This window comes from Nothobranchius furzeri, chromosome 2 (assembly GCF_043380555.1).
Source record: "Nothobranchius furzeri strain GRZ-AD chromosome 2, NfurGRZ-RIMD1, whole genome shotgun sequence".
In the NCBI taxonomy this organism is placed as follows: domain Eukaryota; kingdom Metazoa; phylum Chordata; class Actinopteri; order Cyprinodontiformes; family Nothobranchiidae; genus Nothobranchius; species Nothobranchius furzeri.
Window position 1 is genome coordinate 59,861,481 of NC_091742.1, and position 21,960 is coordinate 59,883,440.

At 44.1% G+C, this 21,960-nt stretch overlaps 1 protein-coding gene across 3 annotated transcripts in view; it reads left to right on the forward strand.

The window, feature by feature from the left end:
* svep1 (sushi, von Willebrand factor type A, EGF and pentraxin domain containing 1) overlaps nt 1-21,960 on the forward strand; it is a 160,847-nt gene that overhangs the window by 129,338 nt on the left and 9,549 nt on the right. For all 3 annotated transcript variants that reach the window (XM_054747696.2, XM_015946779.3, XM_015946780.3), the window contains 27 exons: nt 1,853-1,984; nt 4,283-4,474; nt 6,498-6,619; nt 6,699-6,804; nt 6,884-7,075; nt 7,154-7,387; nt 7,471-7,632; nt 7,712-7,873; nt 8,059-8,220; nt 8,308-8,396; nt 10,136-10,232; nt 10,334-10,447; nt 10,547-10,660; nt 10,739-10,940; nt 11,010-11,167; nt 11,299-11,497; nt 11,570-11,745; nt 11,905-12,029; nt 12,637-12,766; nt 12,843-13,013; nt 13,085-13,258; nt 13,380-13,499; nt 13,584-13,760; nt 18,453-18,537; nt 18,625-18,816; nt 18,894-19,061; nt 21,238-21,910. In XM_054747696.2, coding sequence (XP_054603671.2) covers nt 1,853-1,984; nt 4,283-4,474; nt 6,498-6,619; nt 6,699-6,804; nt 6,884-7,075; nt 7,154-7,387; nt 7,471-7,632; nt 7,712-7,873; nt 8,059-8,220; nt 8,308-8,396; nt 10,136-10,232; nt 10,334-10,447; nt 10,547-10,660; nt 10,739-10,940; nt 11,010-11,167; nt 11,299-11,497; nt 11,570-11,745; nt 11,905-12,029; nt 12,637-12,766; nt 12,843-13,013; nt 13,085-13,258; nt 13,380-13,499; nt 13,584-13,760; nt 18,453-18,537; nt 18,625-18,816; nt 18,894-19,061; nt 21,238-21,910 — 4,628 coding nt within the window. The remainder of the gene's footprint in view (nt 1-1,852; nt 1,985-4,282; nt 4,475-6,497; nt 6,620-6,698; nt 6,805-6,883; nt 7,076-7,153; nt 7,388-7,470; nt 7,633-7,711; nt 7,874-8,058; nt 8,221-8,307; nt 8,397-10,135; nt 10,233-10,333; nt 10,448-10,546; nt 10,661-10,738; nt 10,941-11,009; nt 11,168-11,298; nt 11,498-11,569; nt 11,746-11,904; nt 12,030-12,636; nt 12,767-12,842; nt 13,014-13,084; nt 13,259-13,379; nt 13,500-13,583; nt 13,761-18,452; nt 18,538-18,624; nt 18,817-18,893; nt 19,062-21,237; nt 21,911-21,960) is intronic.

Below are 21,960 nucleotides of genomic sequence, written 5' to 3' on the forward strand. Positions count from 1 at the left end.
GATGATCATACAGAATAGAGACTTTTGTTTTTATTTTTGTGGAGGTAACAGGAGGAAAGCATCTGTCTCTCCAGCTCCTCCTGGATGAGTCCAAGGTGTTCTCAGGTCAAAAAGGATAAAATTGTGGGTCTCGTCCCTGTGGAAGTCAACAAGGAGGAATTATAATCAGAGGTCCACCTCGGTTGACTCCATTTGATGTGGAGGAGCAGCAGCTACTCTGAGCTCCCCCTGCATGTTTGGGTTCCTCACTTTATGTGTAAGATTGAGCCTATTCCTCGTTTCAGCTGGATTACTTTCTTTTGACCACAATCAAAAAACATTGACAGGCTTCAGGTCATTGAGAAAAAGCATCAGGTTTCATTCCGAAGCAGGGTTTGGCAAACATTAGGAGCCTTTATCTTATGTTCTGTTGCACATTGATGACGTATCGTACAACAGCTTGGCCCAAGTCTAAATAGTCCAAAGCTGATGTCAAAGCCTTTTCAAACAAGGATCATTCCTGAGCCATCGCCATCTTTGTAGTTTTTCTCTGTCTCAGCTCTGGTGCAAAGCTTGTCCAACAAGCGTAGAGTGCTGTGATCGTCAAGGCACAAAACTGCTTGGGTCAACAGTAGACCTGCTGAGGCTTCAGTGGATCATGGCTAGACCGACCTGCAGAGCTTTTTGCTACTGCCACAGTTGGTCAAGATTTCTTGGCTACACCACCAGATCACCATTGAAAGACATCACCAAGCTGTGCTGAACACCTGATATCATTATAAGGACTTAATAAACAATCAGTGTCATAAAGGAGCACTTTAAGGTCTCATTACCTAACAGACTAAATATTATAGACTTGGATGTCTTTCTGTTGGCCCCTCTGGCTGTTCCAGTACAGCTTAAGTGTTGACAGACAACATGCTTCCAGCCAACCTTCCGACGCACCAGGTTCTCTAACGCTGGTGTTAGTTACTACACACAAATATCACTAACAGAGTGTGTTCGTTTGAGTTAACAAACTGAGCCAGGCATGGGCCCCAAACCTCACATCTCTCTCACCAACAAGTCATTGCAGTCACTCCCCACCTGTCTGCGGAGGTGCACCCCCAACAACAAACGCCCTCAATAACACACACACCCATGCATACACTGTAATAACAGGCTGCTGTGGCTGCTTGGAGTCCACACGACGTCAGCTCTGAACTGCTTCGACGTCAGTGTTTTGTTTTTCCAGGCCCACACCCTGATGCCAGCTCTATATATAGTCCTGACTCTGTAGACGCACGCACACACACACACACACACACACACACACACACACACTATGGATAAATATATAAAGGGGGGACTCCAGAGGGCCAGACGTGTGTCAGCTCTCTTGCTACTGTTATTGGAGGAGGTGAATCAGAGTTAAACAATAATCACTCATTTTTCTCTTCTTTCAAGGCATTCTGTGTCTCTCACACTTAGAGATGCTCCCATTATTTCAGTGTGTGTCAGCATGGAGACAAGTTACAGAACATCACACACACACACCCCTCAACACAGCTGGCTGTTACAAATCTTTGTATTCATAGCTTTCTATAAGCCATCCAGACAGAATAAATTTAAAGTTTTATCATAACAACTATTATTTACTGAAGGGTGAATTATTCAGTCTTTAACTATCAACTAAGGCACATACTGCCCTCTACTGGATTTCTAAATTATCATTTGATGCAAAAAAGATTTTAAATGAACCGTTGCTGGAATAAATGTTCCGCGATGAATCATTTTTTTGGTTTTATTTGAATACTGTAATAGCAACTTTTTTTTTACTTGTTTCAGTCCTCATTCTTGTAATTAATCTAATTTCCTCCTCCCCCATTTTTAGGTGGTCGTCTCACAGTAACCAGTAGCCATACTCCAGGGTCCCCGTTCCCAGTAGGAGAGACTGTGGTCCAGTATACAGCCACTGATGCAGCAGGAAACAGTCACACGTGTAACCTCACCATAACTGTGCAAGGTATTATTACACATAAGTCTGTTATTTTTCTGCTCAGACCTATTCCATTTATTTATAATCTAAAAACATGTGTTTTCTTTTATTGCAACCCCTGCATTTATTGAGGATTATTCATTTATATTTTTGAAAAAGAAAAACTTGTCCGGGAAGGGGTGGGGGGTGGGGGGGGGGATATTAAATAAGAATAGAAAATAAATAAATTCCCGGATCGTTAAACGTTTACTTAAAATGAATAATGTTGAGTAAAAAAAATTTTTTCCATCGGAATTTACATACAAAAAAGTGAGAGAGTGGAATATAAAAAGTATAGATCAAGTTAGGAATAGATGATTGGACATATAAATAAAGTTTTATACTTTGATTGAAGGGCAATAAATTTTAAAATGTCTTTAGAAAGGATTTTTACACAGTTTTTAAAACTATCTTAAATTAAACTTTTCTGTCCAAAATTATTGAAAGGGTGGCTTTCAAGCAGATCACAGAATACTTCTCACAAAACTGTCTGCTTGACCCTTACCAATCTGGGTTCAAAAAGGGCCACTCCACTGAAACTGCTCTGTTAGCAGTGACAGAATCCTTAAAAGCTAGAGCGACAGGCAAATCCTCAGCGCTTCTCCTGCTCGACTTATCAGCTGCATTTGACACTGTCAACCATGGCTTCCTTTTGTCCACACTCTCTAGCATGGGCATCACAGAGAAAGCACACACCTGGTTTGAATCGTACCTCAAAGGATGATCATTCAGTGTATCTTGGCTTGGACAATCCTCTACCGTGCACCATCTTGCCACAGGAGTCCCCCAGGGCTCTGTACTAGGACCTCTTCTCTTTGCCATATACACCACCTCACTGGGTGAGATCATTCGATCACATGGCTTCTCCTACCACTGCTATGCAGACGACACCCAGCTCTATCTGTCATTTCCACCGGACGACCACACTGTCTCTGCACGAATATCAAACTGTCTCTCTGACATATAAAAATGGATGAAATCCCACCATCTCCACCTCAACCTCTATAAAACTGAACTACTTGTCATCCCAGCAAAACCATCCATACAGCACAATATCTCAATCCAAAATGACTTCCTATCTCTGGCTCCTTCAAAGGCAGTTCGAAATCTGGGTGTTGTGATTGATGAACACCTGACCTTTAAAGATCATGTTGCCTCTGTTGCTCGTTCATGCCGCTTTGCGCTGTATAACATACGAAAGATCAGACCATACCTAACAAAACATGCCACCCAGCTCCTGGTGCAATCTACTGTCATCTCCCGCCTCTATTACTGCAATGCCCTTCTAACTGGTCTTCTAGGCTGTACTGTGAGACCTCTTCAAATGGTCCAGAACGCAGCAGCACGTCTGGTCTTCAATCAGCCAAAAAGAGCACACGTCACCCCTCTGTTCATTGAGCTCCACTGGCTACCGCAAGCAGCACGCATCAAATTCTAATTGCTAACTCTAGCATACAAAGTCCGAGATGGTACGGCTCCCATCTACCTGAATCCTCTTGCAAAGGCTTACGTCTCGGCCCGGCCGCTCCAATCATCGCAGGATCATCGGCTAGCAGTGCCTACACCACGCTCAGGACAATCCAGACTCTTCTCATGCATCGTTCCACAAATGTGGAATGACCTTCCAAGCACTACCAGAACAGGGGCTTCCTTTTCAATTTTCAAGAAACTCCTGAAGACCCTGCTCTTCAGAGAGCATCTTCTAAACTAGCACCCTCCCTGCACCCGTCCCCCTCTCTACCGTCCACTCCTTTGTTCCCTCCTCTCCATGATTGATGTCAAGTTGTTGTTATTGTTGTTGTTAGCCTCAAGGGCAACATGCCGATTATCACTTGTAAGTCGCTTTGGACAAAAGCGTCTGCTAAATACATAAACATAAACTGATGAAATGGTCTTTCATGTGATTTCATTGCTTTCCTTTTTTATTTTTTGTTACAAAACCGTTGAGTTCTTATTAAATCACCCCTAAGTATTAACATTTTATTTTCAGTTCTGAAATCATGCAGTTTGACAAGAGTACACATAAAGGTGCAATGTGTAAGAATGAAATCCTGCGGTCAAATTAGGTAACTGCAGTCCATTTTCCTAAGTATTAGAAAAACTTTCGTGGCTGTTGCCAGGTACAGATCAGCGCCAGCAGTTTTTAGTTGACAAAGGTGAGACCTACACAGTAAGTTTATATGTATGTTGTTATATCTGGTGTTGGCACTATACTTAATGTGGTAAAATGTCTCCTGTGTATTTATTTCTATTGCTGATGATTGTTTTTCTGTGTTTTGTGCCCAGGAACAACTTGTGACCAACCGTACTTGCCTGTGAATGGAGAGTTCATCTGCTCTGAGGAAGATGAGGGAGTTAACTGTACCTTACACTGTAAAGATGGTTACAGCTTTGCTCAGGATGCCATACACAGCTACTTCTGTGCCCACAACGGTGTGTGGGAGCCGCCGTACTCTCCAGACAGACCCGATTGCTCACGTGAGTGCAGCTCATGATCTGTTACCAAGTTTTATCTTTCTGATGCCAAGTTGAGTTTTATATGGCGCGGTATGGGGGCCATAATTAAGGCTACTGCCCAGCAGCAGGAGGCTAGATAAGTTCTGAAGCAAACTACTGATCTGATTAATGATAAGCTGGCGCCAGTAACTGAGAGGCTGGCACTGCTTACTGAGAAATAGCACCTTTACTGGCGTTACTACTAGATACGCTAGGGACTAGCAGCCCTCGGCTGGTCATTGACTGGTTCACACATTCCCTCTGCCTTCTGTTAGCATGGATAGGCTAGCATTAGCCTGGACGGGCTGGTGCTAGCATTGGAGAGGCTAGCCATTAGCGTGCCTAGGCTGGCCACTAGCTGGATTTCCTACCCCCTTGATGGACCATTAGCATGGATAGGCCGGCGTTAGCATCGGAGAGGCTAGCCATTAGCATGCCTATTCTGGCCACTAGCTGGATTTCCTACCCCCTCGACGGACCTTTAGCATGGATAGGCTGAAGTTAGCTTCGGAGAGGCTAGTCATTAGCATGTCTCGGAGAGTCACTTACTCTATAAGATGGGGTTTTTTTTGGTACATATTATATAGTTATAATAAAGATAACATCACAATTTTAATAATTATTAACCTGTAATTCAATACCAAGGATTTAAAATCAAAAGATGAAAAGTACAAACTAGTTAGCTCTGGCTTTTTCTGATATGTGCAAGAAAACCAAACTATATAAAAAGAAAATGCCATCAACCTGTAATTAAGAGCAAAATGGAGTTAACGCAGCACCTAATCAATGCTAACAGGCTGTCAGCTTTATAATATGCTTAACGTTAATGTGTATAACAACATGTTCTGTCAAAGGAACAACTGTGATTGCAGGTCTCATAGTATGTCATCTGTTTAATAAAAGTTTAAAAAAAATATTCATCTAGTGGAGTAAGTGACTCTCTGAGACATGCTAATGGCTAGCCTCTCCGATGCTAACGCCAGCCTATCCATGCTAATGGTCTGTCGAAGAAATAGGAAATTCAACTAGTGGCCAGCCTAGGCACGCTAATGGCTAGCCTCTCCAATGCTAGCACCAGCCCGTCCAGGATTACGCTAGCCTATTGATGCTAACAGACAGCAGAGGGAATGTGTGAACCAGTCAATGACAAGCCGAGGGCTGCTAGTCCCTAGCGTATCTAGTAATAACACCGGTAAATGTGCCATTCCTCAGTAAGCAGCGCCAGCTTATCATTAATTAGATTGGTAGTTTGCTTCGGAATTTATATAGCCTCCTGCTGCTGGGCAGTAGTCTTAATTTTGGCCCCCATACCGCGCCATAGTTTCAGACACATTAGCCCTTTTTACAAGACACACCATGCCGGCAAATTGGCGTAATATTACCGCAATGGTATGTCTATAAACGCGCCATGCCGGCATGGCGTTGCGCAAATTTTGCGGCATTCGTTCCACCTCGCTTGGTAGTAATATTGCGGTAATGGTCTGTCGTATGCGCCCTGGCGCAACAGAGGCAGGTGTCATGATGACGTGGGGAGTTATTGCTGAGCTCCGGCTGGCAAATTTATTGAAAATGAAAGTAAACACAGGCAATAAGGTTTGCTTTTTGAACAAAATCAGCTGAGATGGCAAACTGGAGTGCCGCAGCGCTCCATGAGCCTCTCTGTTGGAGCTGAAGCTCAGGTCACCAGAGACTGCACAGGGACTGATGGGGACAGACACCTTTAGGAGCTGCTGGTTAAAACAAACGTAACGATCACGGCTTCAATCGCAATAAAAAGCAAGTTATGTCCAAGATAAACGGAAGTCTGCAGCAGCGCAGAGACCGCCCCCATACCCCCTTTATGCTGCCATCACCTAATCTTTTATAAAAACAATTGCGCCACATTACCGCCACGGTCTGATTTTATAAACGACCTTTATCCTCCCCAGGGAGCTGCGGCAAATCCCGTTTTGCAAACGCTCTGGTCCTGTAAAAACAGCTATTCTGTTTCTCCTGTTTCCTCCAGTAAATCGCATAGCAAACAATGGCTTTAAACCCTTTGAGATGCTGTTTAAAGCATCTCGATGTGACGATGCAGACTTGGTCAAGTCGTTTACCGGGAGCTTTAACGACAAACTAGGAGGCATGGTGAGGATTTGCACTCAAACAGTCAGATTAGAGGTGAATGAAGTGGATTTCACTCAGCTGTTTTTCTCCTTCCACACAGCTCCCTGGCATTTGTAGCAGTGACGAAATCACCTGCAAGCTGGAGGTGATGTCACAGGGCCACTGTCTGGAGTACAACTATGACTATGAAAATGGATTCTCAATTGGTACGATCAAACAAAGCTATAATTCCGTATAAATAAACCATGAGCTGATCATTCCTCCCCTTTGTTGCCTTGAACGCAGCACCGGGTGGCTGGGGTTCCCAGGGATCACAGGACTATGCTTACTTTGAGTCAGGCTTTGCCACGGGCACCCAGCAGCTCCCCAGCCAGCAACAAGACAACAACAGGAAGCTTCAGCTCCGCAGCAAGAGGAGCAGGAAGATCACAGGCCCCACCCGAGATCACAAGATCCAGATCTACTTCAACATCACAGGTAGAAAAGCAAATCTCATTTTAAAAGTTGTGACTCTACCTTGCAGTCCAGAACACTAAACACTGTCCATTCTCCCAGCAAGCATCCCTTTGCCTTTGTCGAGGAATGACTCTGTAGAAGTAGCCAATCAGAAGAGGCTCCTGCGGGCCCTGGAACAACTCACCAACCGCCTGAAACGAACACTGGCGAAGCAGCAGCTGTCCAGTTTCCACGTGTCCTCGGAGATGATCGTATCCGATCCCAGGTCCCTGGAGAGCAAGAAGGCCTCACTGTTCTGCAGGCCGGGCTCAGTTCTCAAAGGCAGAATGTGTGGTGAGTCTGATGAGAGACACGTAAAATAAATCAGTGTTTTACAACTTTTACATCACGAATCTAAACGTTTTCTTCTTTTGTAGTCCAATGTCCCGTTGGCACGTACTTTTCGCTGGAGTATAATGAGTGTGAGAGCTGCTGGTTGGGGTCCTACCAGGACCAGGAGGGTCAGCTAGAGTGTAAGTCCTGTCCTGAAGGAACCGCCACGGCGTACCTGCACTCACGCAGCATCGCTGAGTGTAAAGGTGAGTTTCAGCCTGTGTGAGATTCATCTGCTGATGGGTTTTTTGTTTCTGCCTCCTGATGAGGGACTTGTCTCCTCAGGTCAGTGTAAACCTGGTAGTCACTCTCTCAATGGGTTGGAGATCTGTGAGTCATGCCCGCTCGGTCACTTCCAGCCTGGGTTTGGTGCCAGAAAGTGTCTGGTCTGTCCTGGTGGGACTTCCACCGTCACCAGAGGAGCAGTGGATGAGACGGAGTGTGGAGGTGAAGCGCTTTGATGGGACAAAGTCCACATTTTAATAAAACCTTTATAGCCTTGCTTTTATTTGAGAAGTTCTGAATAACTGACGTGGACTTAGAACACCAGCTTGTGTGCCACCTTAGCTCTTTATCATTTTTGTCTTTTATCTTTCTTAATTTTGTATCTTCAACGGGTCTCTCTGTTCCAGTTCCCTGCATAGCAGGTCACTTCTCGCGGACCGGTCTGGTTCCCTGTTACCCGTGTCCCAGAGATTATTATCAGCCTGAGCATGGGCGCTCCTACTGCCTCTCCTGTCCTTTCTATGGAACAACCACGGTTACAGGAGCATCCAGCATTCAGCGCTGCTCCAGTATGTTGAGCCAATGGAAACCTGCTTTCCTGGTTTTTTCTGCATGAACCAGCGCTGATGATGATTTTCTCTGGGTATCGTTGTCAGGTTTTGGCTCAAGTTTCCTTGCTAAGGAAGAGAGCGTAACTGCTGCTCCAGAAGTGGAGGTCATTGAAGACTACCAGGCCAGCAGTCAGGTCAGTCTTTGTCTAAGTTTGCACATAAATTCATGTGGATGAAGTAGTACCGTATTTTCTGGACTATAAGTCGCACTTTTTTTCATAGTCTGGCTGGTCCTGCGACTTATATACCAAATTATGTATGCCTCGCTGCTGCGGGCTGGCTCCGGTCCAGGTTTCAGCTCCCCTGTCCCGCTGGGAGGGCTTCAAACACCACCATCCTCTGCTGGAGACAGTAGCGCGCTGCTGCGCCCTGGTTGTTTATTCTGTTATTGTTGCTGGTACTTGTCTAGCAATGTGAAACGCTTGGTCTCAGATTTTGTAAGAAAAATAATAAAATTTCCCCCCAAAATGCGACTTATATATGTTTTTTTCTTCTTCATTATACATTTTTTGGCTGGAGCGACTCATACTCCTGAAAATATGGTACTTTATCAGTCTAGTATTGTTGTGGAGATGTTTTTTTCCCCACTTTTCTTAGCAAAAGTGCTTCTTTTTCCTTGAGGTTTGTGGAGAATCCTTCATGCTCCCATCACAGCATTTCTAACAAGCCAGTCTTCCATTTTTTTTAATGCACTGTCATCAACCTTTAAATGTCATATGCCATACGAGGGCCATGGTGTGCGAGATACGAAGTATTAGACATCAGTCTGCATTCAAATGTTTATTTGGTTTGATATTAAGCGCCCTGCTAACAGAAACATACCTGACTTAATCCGACCAAACAAATAAAATCACCTACTTTTCATGTGATTTGATTTATTGGTTTATAACGCCTCTTTCTTCAACCAGTCAAGGCAGCCTAAGGTGTTGAATACAAAGCTGTTTTTACAGGACCAGAGCGTTTGCAAAACGGGATTTGCCGCGGCTCCCTGGGGAGGATAAAGGTCGTTTATAAGATCAGACCGTGGCGGTAATGTGGTGCAATCGTGGCATTTTTATAAAAGATTATGTTATGGCAGCATAAAGGGGGTGTGGGGGCGGTCTCTGCGCTGCCGCAGACTTCCGTTTATCTTGGACATTACTTGCTTTTTATTGCGATTGAAGCCGTGATGGTTAAGTTTTGTTTTTAACCAGCAGCTCCTAAAGGTGTCTGTCCCCATCAGTCCCTGTGCAGTCTCTGGTGACCTGAGCTTCAGCTCCAACAGAGAGGCTCATGGAGCGCTGCGGCGCTCCAGTTTGCCATCTCAGCTGATTTTGTTCAAAAGCAAACCTTATTGCCTGTGTTTACTTTCATTTTCAGTAAATCTGCCAGCCGGAGCTCAGCAATAACTCCCCACGTCATCATGACATCTGCCTCTGTTGCGCCAGGGCGCATACGGCAGCCCACTACCGCAATATTACTACCAAGCGAGGCGGAACGAATGCCGCAAAATTTGCGCAACGCCATGCCGGCATGGCGCGTTTATAGACATACCATTGCGGTAATATTATGCCGATTTGCCGGCATGGTGTGTCTTGTAAAAAGGGCTAATGTTTTTGACATCCTCCAAATTTCTGGGACTTCATTATGAGTAAAGTTGTGTTCTACTTAGTTTATGCTGAAAACTCTGTCTTGTTTTGTTTGTGGAGGCTGACTTGAAGATGTACGTAACTTCTGTTCTGAAACATAAAACTGTAGACATTTTAAAAAGAGTGCACTTACGTTTCTCCCACTGGCTTCATAAATACAGTTCATAACGCACAACAATGATCATGGACTACATGCATAAATGACTTTTCTGTTGATAGAGTTGTCTGATTCATTTTTTCTGCAGGTTTTCCACGAGTGCTTCCTGAATCCCTGCCAAAATAAGGGAACATGTGAGGAGGTGGGAGCAGGTTACGTCTGCACCTGCACACCTGGATTCACAGGTGAAACAGCTGTTACGAAATTGTGGTTCTGATTCCTTCCTGGATGCTAGTGACAGTAAACAGCAGTTCGCAGATACGTAACTTCTGTTGTTGTCCCTCAGGTGCGAAGTGCGAGATCGACATAAATGAGTGTGACTCGTCTCCGTGCCAGAATGGAGGTTTGTGCAAAGACGGGATGGGAGATTTCCAGTGTCAGTGCAAGCTTGGATTTTTGGGTAAAAGAACCGTGAAGAAGTTGAACTGTTGATTCAATCTTAAAAAAGAAAATCTAGTCTGATTATCTCGAGCACAAATCTGCTGTTTATTCGGTTCAGGCTCTTTGTGTGAGGCCGAGATAAACGAGTGTCTCTCCTCCCCGTGTCTGAACGAAGGAGTGTGCGTTGATGAAGTCAACGGGTTCAGCTGCAGCTGTGCAGACGGCTTCACAGGTCAGCAGGGAGCCAATCTTGGCATTTAACTCTGAAACCGTGGCAATAATCTCTAATCTGATTCCTGCATTTCTTCAGGATTTCGTTGCGAACTGGAAATCAATGAGTGCCAGTCCAGCCCGTGTCTGAACGGAGGTGTGTGTGAGGACTTAACGGGCGGCTACAGCTGCAACTGTGCTGTTGGATTCTCAGGGGATCGCTGCGAGATCAACATTAATGACTGTTACAGCGCCCCCTGTCTGAACGGAGGCCTGTGCATTGATGCTGTAAACAGCTACAGGTAACAAAGGGACATGATGTCGTATTCAGAATCGTTGAAATGCTGACTTCAGCTCCGCGCGTGTGCCAGGTGTCATTGTGTGGAGGGTTATCGAGGACGGCTGTGTGAGGTGGACGTGGATGAGTGCGACCCCAACCCCTGTGTGAACGGGGCCAGCTGCTTGGACGGGCTTGGGTCCTTTACCTGCCGCTGCCTCCCTGGGTTCAACGGAACCAGGTGTGAGACAGGTACTACTGTATAGGTCAGATACCACATCACCATGGCGACTAAATCAGAGAATCAGATGCAACCCAGCTGTCATTCACACATTAGTTACAAGCTTTACCACTGTAATGTATTTTTGGGTGTATCCTCCCAGAGATGTCCTCCGCCTTCAACCTGGACTTTGAGGTTTCCGGTATCCATGGTTACGTGATGATGGATGGCGTGATGCCTGCGCTGACGGAAATCACCTGCACCTTCTGGATGAGATCATCAGACACCACCAACTATGGCACCCCTGTTTCCTACGCGGTAGACGGTAGCGACAACGCGTTCCTCCTGATCGACTACAACGGGTTTGTGATGCTGGAAGATCTGGTCAAATCCAGATTTACTTTAACTAACTTTCTCACCTGGTTTGGTTGTAGGTGGGTGCTGTATGTAAACGGTAAGGAGCGGATCACTGACTGTCCCGCTGTGAACACGGGTCAGTGGCACCACATCGGTGTCTCCTGGAGGAGCTGGGATGGAGACTGGAGGATCTACATCAACGGGAGGCCGTCAGATGGAGGCAAAGGCCTGTCAGTGGGCACCACCATCCCAGGTGTAGTGGTATCCTCGACCTGGTCCATTAATAATCCCGGAAAACTCATTTTAAAGATTCTATTATCTGATGAAAATTAAAATAATCATTTTAAGAGTTGTTGGGGTTTCATTTAGTATTTAGTAGTTTATTAACCTTGGTGTTTTCCCTGTCCCGTAGGAGGAGGGGCTCTGGTTTTGGGTCAGGACCAAGATCAGAGAGGAGAAGGCTTCAACCCGGTGGAGTCCTTCGTTGGTTCCATCAGCCAGCTCCACATCTGGGATCGTGTTCTCACTCCACAGCAGGTCAACTATAAAATATCTCTGGTTCCTTATTTCTTTGATGAGCTAGATCACAGAGAAACCATTTTTAACTTGTTATTTTTGATACGATCGTTCACTCCGAGTTTCCCATGCAGCCTGAATGTGAAAATCTTCTAGCTCCAAAAAGCCTGTCAGATCTACGTCACTTAACAGTCATGGACTCACCCATCTTAACTCGCGACGGGGAAGGCTGTTGTTGGTTTAGCATCCAGGAAACAGCAGAGAACGTCTCGGCTAGTAGAAGCTAACTGTTAGCGTTAGCAACTCCACCACACAGCAGAACTTGTGTGATTTGTGGAGGTGAAACATCAGTGTTGCTGAGCAAACTGGGTGAGTGGTAGAGTTGTGTTGCTGTTGGCCAATCAGAGGAGAGATGTTTAAATATTAGGAATATCAATGAGAAAAACTCCAAATCCAGCCGTTTTCTGCTTCCTAAAACAGGAACGCCAGAGCACTGATTTGTACTGGAGACCACTGTAAATGTGTTGCAGTAACGAGTGAATGGGAGCTTTAACCTAATATGACTCAACTTATGGTACGTTTATGTAATTTTACTGCCTGACCTCTACTTTTTCTTACTATGATGCAGATCAAAGTCCTAGCCAGCAGCTGCCCTGCCTCACACGTGAGACACAGAGGAAACGTGCTCGCCTGGCCTGATTTTCTCAGTGGCGTGGTGGGCCGAGTCAAAGTAAACCTCAACAGCATTTTCTGTGCTGGTAAGACACACTTTACCTGCTTGTGCACATACTCTAGGACACATTTGAACCTTCTCCAACATCGTGTCATGTTCAGACTGTCCCAAGCTGGAGAACGCTGTGCCCCACCTGCATGTCTCCTCTGTGGAGGTGAGCCCTGGAGCCCAGGTGCAGCTGTCCTGTGATCCCGGTTTCTACCTGGTGGGGGAGCCAGTGCTGCAGTGCCAAAATAGAGGAGAGTGGAGCCATCCTCTGCCCAGCTGTGAACGTAAGGCCCAGACCAGCCTTCACTTTTATACCTTACAACAACCATGACAGCTCTGCTGGTGTGTTGGACAGGGGTATCATGTGGACCTCCTCGTCCTCTGGAGAACGGTTTGTTTGAGGGGGCAGACTTCCATGCTGGCAGCTCCGTGGTGTATCAGTGTCATCCAGGTTTTTACCTGCTGGGAGACACCAAGACACACTGCAGCAACAGTGGCAAGTGGGACGGACATCCACCTGCCTGTCTGGGTACAAAAAACACTGACCGCATGTGAAGTTATTCATGTAAATAGAAAAAAATGACAACATGTTAAGATTTATTGTATGTTTTACTCTACTAGGAGTGTCTTTTGTGTGTATTTGTTCTCAGATGTGGATGAGTGTGCTCTGGGATCAGACTGCGATGACCACGCCAGCTGTCAGAACACGGATGGGTCCTACACCTGCACCTGCATCCACCCATACTCAGGGGATGGCAAGAACTGCACAGGTGGAGAGATTATCTAATTTGTATCTAAAGTCGTGTTCTAGTAATAAATACATAGAACTTAATCAATAAAATGTGTGTGTTCAGAGCCGGTTAAGTGTCCTAACCCCGGATCTCCAGAGTTTGGTCACAGAGATTTCAGCAACTTCCTGATGGGCAGTGAGGTGGTGTTTGGTTGTGATAACGGCTACGAGCTTGTCGGCTCGTCACGACTCAACTGCCTGGAGTCAGGAGCCTGGGACAGCCCTGTTCCATACTGCAGAGGTAATGTCAAATAACCCGTTAGAATCTGAAATATAACTGAATGTTTTTAATTATTTTAAAAATCTAATGTCTCTTTCTTAATATCTTTATTGCTTAAAGAGACATTATAGAAGTTTGACAGCCAAAACATGTATAGAAATAATAAATTTCTTCTTCCTACATTCTCCTGCAATGCCCTGGTCCTGTAGAATGAGCCCTGGCATTTTTACTGTGATTGCCTGTTTTTCTGTAAAATCACAGAAAAAGAGAGATGCTCGGGTCGAGCAGGCTGCTGCATGCGCGTTCACGCTCAGGCATAGCCCGTAGCATTTGCTATCCGTAGCTTTAGCAGCAGAGAGAGAGGCAGTGCCACTTTGTCGCTGTTCCTAACGCCTAGTGATGAACCTAGCTACATTTCTGAGGACCCTTAGCTACTTTCTGTAGAACTTTCTTCTAGATATTTCCTGCAAATTAGCAACAAAATAGCCATTTTCGCTTCGAACCGTTCTTTGGTTTGACGTTGTTTCAGGTGTCATCAAGGATATAAAAGTTACAGATGCTATGAATGTTACTGAAGTGTAGCTCACCTTGTAAGATGTCTGACTCCCATGCAGAAGACCTGGGTTTGATTCTGGATGTGAACATAGTTCATTTAGAGTTTCTTTTTTTACATTAATGGTATATTTTTTTTTTCCAGTAAGATGCCCAAATTTTTATTTGAGACTCGCCGAACGGCATTGAATTCACAGATAAAAAAAGATGTGGGTTCAACTTTCATTTTGGAAAAATTTTTCAAGCAAGGGAAGGGAATGATCTTAGCATGCAGGAGGACTGACCCATCTTAAACCTTTGTCGGCTGTGCTGAAGAAAAAGGTACAGAACCAAATTATTTAATTAATTAGCTGCGTGTTCCCCTATCCTCTGGGCCACACACACACACACTGTCTCAGCTGTTATTTTCGTTAAGGAGTGTGCACGTACAGCATGCACGCCTCGTGCACGAGCCCACTATTGAAGCTGCCGTTACGATTTTGGCCTGAGGGGGCAATCGCGAGCATAAAAATTAAAAAGTCCAAAAAGTCCCTTTAAAAGTTTTAAAAAATGTAAATAGAACTATTTTCATTGCTTTTTTGTGTGTGGACATTAAAGGGGACATATTGTGACTTTTTTTTCTTGTTATAATGATTCTATGGTCAGTACCAAACGTGCTCATGTGGTTATCAAAAACAGGACCTTCTGCGCATCATCCACTCGCTGATCGGTGCTCGGCAGCCAGTGAACAATCAGAGTTCAAAAAAAAGGAGGAAAGCTGGAGCCCTCATGGGTGCGAACGAGATACTAACGTTTCATGCTCATGTGGTTCTTTGCACAAAATCTTTCTCACATAAAACAATCTCAGCCGTTTTATGCAGTGAGCTGTTTCAGGGCTGTCATTTTAAGAAAACAAGCTGTTGCAGGTCACGCCCACCTCCCTACTCCACTTAAGCTCAGATAACTGGAAGGGGCTTGGAGTAGAGAGGTGCTAATTTCCCTGTTTGTGACATCACAAATGGGGACCTTTTGAAACGGCATGTTGTACACACATAATTCCTAAACCCAAACACTGACAGATGGACAGATTTTTTGCATGTTTGGAGTATTTATAGAGGCAGTAGAGACCCTCATAGCTGCACAAAGGTGAGTTTTGCATATGAGGTCCCCAAATTCAGCAAATTTCTTTCTGTACATTTTAGCTTGTAAAAGTGGAAAACTTGTAAACATGGAATACTTTTACATTTCCCTTTTCCTAGGCTGGTTTTATTTGTCTCTGTTCATATACAGTATATGTCTAAAAAACAACAGTAATTGTAACAAAAACTATGTTTGTTTTACTACAAACCCTTTTACTGAGTTTTTCAAAAAAGAAATGGCTCACCTGTTGTGTTTGGAATACTCAAAATCCTTTATAGATCACTACAGATGAGTAACCTTATTATTATTATTATTAACACTGCAATCCAGTTGAACTACTGCATATTTGGCTCTGCTCTAGCTGGGCTGCACGCCACAGCGGTGTAGTTTTTACATTTCTCTAAACTATTCAGAGAACGCAGGTGGAGCCGAGCCTACTATGAAGTAGTGAAACTAAAAAGTAATCTCCCGGAGATTCATTAATTATTTGTAGTAAGTGTGTTAGTAGTTATTGTAGCTGTGCCTTCCGGCCTTTATCCAGATATGTTTGAAACATCTAAACACACCATCAGTACAGGAGACAGGAAGTGTTTTTAAAATGTGTTGTTACAAGGCCTGACCACTGTACTGTAAAAAGAAAACGTAGATCCAACTTAAAAAATTGCTTCAATCGGTAACAAGTAATTTAATTAAGTTCATCCAACTTAAATTATTTGTACAATTTGAATAATTTAAGTTGGATAAACTTAATTAAATTGCTTGTTACCAACTGAAGCAATTCAGTTAGGTTGATTAAACTATTCTCTTTTTTCAGTGATCTTGGCTTTTAGCCAAATTCTTTGCTCAGCTTTGCTCTGTCTGCTCCATTCGGACCACACTCTCTGAGTTATGAATAATAGTGCTGTTCAGAAGCCAGTGTGCGATTGTTGACATGAACAGATGCACATAAGATGTTTTCTTAAAAAAGCAAATGTCTCATTTTGTTCTGTTAAAATGAAAATTCAGTCCTTGAGTGAGTTTCCGTCTTATCTGTGACAGATAACTTTCACAATAGCCTCTGTCCAGAGAATAGTTTAGATCTATCAGGACTGATGAGCTCAGAGCCTGATTACAGCCCAAGTGAACTTCTTTCATCTTAAAACAACTCCAGTCTCCCAAGTTATCACCTTATGTGGATGCTGTTTCCTCACCTGTAAGCTTTACGGAAGATTTATGCTGAAATATGAGTAGATGAATGAATGCTGTCGAGTTTGCTGTTTGCACATCAATCCTGTCTATCCCCAACTCTTTATTTTTTTTATCTGAACTTTTAGTCCAGGCAGCTGTCTAAAAAGGAGGAGTAACACACTTCAAAATAGCAAAAAATAGCTTTTTGTTTAACAAATCAAGAGTTACTTTGCTTAAATAAATGTCGTTTGTGATAAAAATCACCAAACTTTATATCACTTATATATTACTTCTGTAAAACAAAACAGAAACATTTTTAAAATGAGTGTTTTTTGCCAATTAACTGTTCAAATATTCATTAATCCATCCATTTTCATCTGGGGTCGGGTCGCGGGGGCTGTAGCCTAAGGCGAGAGGCCCAGACTTCCCTCTCCCCAGCCATTTGGGCCAGCTCCTCCGGGGAAATCCCAAGGTGTTCCCTGGCCAGGTGAGAGACATAGTCCCTCCACCGTGTCCTGGGTCTACCTTTAGGTCTCCTCCCGGTTGGACGTGCCCGGAAAACTTCACCAGGGAGGCGTCCAGGAGGCATCCTGACCAGATGCCCGAGCCACCTCAACTGGCTCCTCTCGATGTGGAGTGTTCATTAAATTCTGTTTATTTATGTATCACAGCACAAGTCGTCTCAATCCCTTTACAAAGCAAACGTTCTAACTGAACCCACCAAATGGTGCTTTGAGTTCAGTTTATCGTTCCAATTCACTCCATCTCTAGTAACTTTTAAATCAGAATTGAAAATCTTCATGTATTCATCAGCCATTGAATGAATGTTTCTCTTGCTGCACCTTCTGCACTGTAACCGCTCACCCTTTAATTTAGTCTATTTTCTCATTCTTAAATCGTAAAATTAATTTGTGTATTTAATTTGATTTAAATCTATGTTGTGGATTTTAATTGTGCTGTCTCATTATTTTAACGTTCGTGCTATTCTCGCTAAGGGAAAGCACATTGAATTGCCTGTGTATGAAATGTGCCACACAAATAAAGCTTCCTTGCTATTTAAGGAAACCTGGCAGATTTCATGGAGTTACTGGCACAATCCCTCATACTAAGCAAGTAGGGATGTAAGAAAATATTGATACGGCAACATATCGTGATTTTTTTCCTGCAATATTATATCGATATTCAAAAGCCTTGTATCTAATTTTTGGAAGAATTTACAAGCAAACATTTGTGTATTTTCTTTTCTTTTGGTGCAATTCAGATGCCTACCGCTAGTTGGCAGCAGTGTGCAATAGGTTTTGTTTCCACCATTGAAATGTAAATCCCTCTATATGGTTCAGATACCTCATGTTAAACATGTTACATATCAGCTTGGACTGTTTATTGAATTTTCCTACAATAAATTCAGTCTAAATAATCGCCAATATCATCTGACTGAATGTATCGCAAAATACCGTGATACGTTATATCGTCTCCCCTGTTGTGATATGTCGTATCGCCACGATTTCACATCCCTATAAGCAAGCATGTAGCGACAGTGGGGAGGAAAACTCCCCTTTAACAGGAAGAAACCTGCTCAGTATGAGCAGTATATGAAATAAATTCTTGGTTTTTGTGCAGATCAGGGAACAATCATAGCCTAGCATGATTATGAAACATGTTTTCTTGATCCGAAGGAAAGTCTTATATCCTGACTTTATTGATCAATTTGCTTATTGATCCTCAGCTTTAATGTAGCTCCCCTTTTTTGTTGTGGAAAATTATGTAAGACACTCATCTTATGTGAAGAATGGCTACAGCTGTAATGTTCAGTGAAAGGATTGAGTAGAAAACAAGAAGCAGCAGTGACCTGTTGTCTAAATGCTCCACCTGTAGCCCTCTCCTGCCCACCACCGGCGGTCCCAGAAAACTCTCTCCTGAAGGGAAACAACTTCACCTACGGAAGCAAGGTGACTTTCAGGTATCATCAGCATCACACAAGGTGACCAAATGTTACTGTGGCAGTTTTGTGGGGAAATGTAAAAGTGTGTTGCTTGTTGCTTCCCAGCTGTAAGAAGGGCTACCTGCCTCAGATCCCCTACGAATTCCAGTGTCTCTCCACCCTGAGGTGGAGCGGGACTCCACCTGCCTGTTACCCTGTGACCTGTGGGGGTCCGCCGTCCGTGGAGCACGCTGGCTACACCTTTGACACAAACACTTACCTCTCCACTGTTAACTACACCTGTGTGGAGGGTTACAGGTATGGTGCCTTCTGTTTCATTTAGTTAGCATTAAGTGTGAAATTGCACACACACTCATCAGTGTGTTGTTGTGAAGACCGCAGGGCTCCATGGAAGTGTTATGCGAGGCGACGGGGGAGTGGAGCCGGCCCATTCCTCGCTGTGTGAGCATGGTGTGCAGCGAGCCGCCGGTGCTGAAGGATGCTGTGATTGTTGGAGAGAACTATGAAGTGGGGAACAAGGTGCACTACGTCTGCAAAGAAGGGTAAATGTGACTTGAGTCAACGGAATATTGGTCGATAGAATGCTGCAGGAATCCAGTTTCTCGTTATTATTCCATCAATATTCCTCCCTACATTTTTACTGCCCGTCTTCTGCAACACGTTTTCAGCTATTTCATCAAATTCTGGATCAAAACATTCAACTCATTCAGGTCCGGACTGCTCTGACTTTTAGTATTTTTAAAAATAAACAATGTTAAACATACCAAAAGTCTTAGTCAAGACATTCAACCTTTTTCTGCTAAATTACAGCATACCAACAGTGGTGTGAAAAACTATTTGCCCCCTTCCTGATTTCTTATTCTTTTGCATGTTTGTCACACAAAATGTTTCTGATCATCAAACACATTTAACCATTAGTCAAAGATAACACAAGTAAACACAAAATGCAGTTTTGAAATGATGGTTTTTATTATTTAGGGAGAGAACAAAATCCAAACCAACATTGCCCTGTGTGAAAAAGTAATTGCCCCCCTTGTTAAAAAATAACCCAACTATGGTGTTTCACACCTGAGTTCAATTTCTGTAGCCACCGCCAACAAGCCTGATTACTGCCACACCTGTTTCAATCAAGAAATCACTTAAATATGAGCTGCCTGACGCAGAGAAGTAGACCAGAAGCACCTCAAAAGCTAGACATCATGCCAAGATCCAAAGAAATTCAAGAACAAATGAGAACAAAAGTAATTGAGATCTATCAGTCTGGTAAAGGTTATAAAGCCATTTCTAAAGCTTTGGGACTCCAGCGAACCACAGCGAGAGCCATCATCCACAAATGGCAACAACATGGAACAGTGGTGAACCTTCCCAGGAGTGGGCAGCCGACCAAAATTACCCCAAGAGCGCAGAGACAACTCATCCAAGAAGTCACAAAAGACCCCAGGACAACGTCTACGGAACTGCAGGCCTCACTTGCCTCAATTAAGGTCAGTGTTCACGACTCCACCATAAGAAAGAGACTGGGCAAAAATGGCCTGCATGGCAGATTTCCAAGACGCAAACCACTGTTAAGCAAAAAGAACATTAGGGCTCGTCTCAGTTTTGCTAAGAAACATCTCAACGATTGCCAAGGCTTTGGGGAAAACACCTTGTGGACTGATGAGACAAAAGTTGAACTTTTTGGAAGGCAAATGTCCCGTTTCATCTGGCGTAGAAGTAACACAGCATTCAGACAAAGAACATCATACCAACAGTAAAATATGGTGGTGGTAGTGTGATGGTCTGGGGTTGTTTTGCTGCTTCAGGAACTGGAAGGCTTGCAGTGATAAATGGAACCATGAATTCTACTGTCTACCAAAACATCCTGATGGAGAATGTCTGGCCATCTGTTCGTCAACTAAAGCTGAAGCCATCTTGGGTGCTGCAGCAGGACAATGACCCAAAACACACCAGCAAATCCACCTCTGAATGGCTGAAGAACAACAAAATGAAGACATTGGAGTGGCCTAGTCAAAGTCCTGACCTGAATCCTATTGAGATGCTATGGCATGACCTTAAAAAGGCGGTTCATGCTAGAAAACCCTCAAATTAAGCTGAATTACAACAATTCTGCAAAGATGAGTGGGCCAAAATTCCTCCAGAGCGCTGTAAAAGACTCGTAGCAAGTTATCACAAACGCTTGATTGCCGTAATTGCTGCTAAGGGAGGCCCAACCAGTTATTAGGTTCAGGGGTAATTACTTTTTCACACAGGGCAATGTAGGTTTGGATTTTGTTCTCTCCCTAAATAATAAAAACCATCATTTCAAAACCACATTTTGTGTTTACTTGTGTTATCTTTGACTAATGGTTAAATGTGTTTGATGATCAGAAACATTTTGTGTGACAAACATGCAAAAGAATAAGAAATCAGGAAGGGGGCAAATAGTTTTTCACACCACTGTATACAGTCCTTTACCTCCTTCAAATACAACGTGCCAGATAAAGAGATGGAACACTGGTAGACATAGTAAGTGGGTGGAGCCTAACTTTAAAGGGATTTAGCTCAGTTTAATCAATTTCCCTCTGGGATTAATAAAGTATTTTGAATTGAATTCAGATTCACTTCATTTTCAGCAATCAGCATTCAAACAGCATTTATGCAAGAAACTCAATTCGTCTAGTTGTGCTTGTTCCTACATTTTGCATGATTAGGTTCTTTTGTGCTCCTCTTCATCTGCAGCTACACTTTGATTGGTCCAGAAACCAGAGAATGTCTCCCATCAGGTCAGTGGAGTGACGACTTTCTGCAGTGCGTGCCTCGATCCTGTGGCCCGCCGCCCATTATTGACCACGCGGTGCCCCACGAAACTCATAAGCTGTTTGGAGACACCGCCAGCTACTACTGCACTGACGGATACACGGCCAGCAACAACTCCAAGCTGGAGTGCAACGCTCAGGGTGTGTGGGTCCCCCCGGATGGCATGGAAACCCCCCACTGCATTGCAAACTTCTGCCTACGCCCACCTAACCCGCCGCACGCCATTTTAGATTCAATCAACAAACCCAAATACGCTAGCAACACTGAGGTGAGCTACAAATGCGAGGAGGGCTTTATGCTGAACTCCACGGCCACGCTCAGGTGTCTGATGGGAGGGGCGTGGGAGCCCTTCCCCTCTGATATTGGCTGCGTACCAGTGAGGTGCTCCAAACCCGAGAGCATCGATCGGGGCTATGTGAGAGGGAACAACTACAGCTTTGGAGCGGTGGTGGCTTACAGCTGTGAGACAGGATACATGATTCGTGGGGAGAAGAGACGGACCTGCAAGGCTAGTGGGGAGTGGGGAGGAGTTCTGCCCACCTGTGTGCCCGTGTCCTGCTCCGCCCCTCCCACACTAGAGAACGGATACATCCAGGTGAGCTGTAAAAGCAAAACACACACTTTATTCATTATTTAATGAAAAAA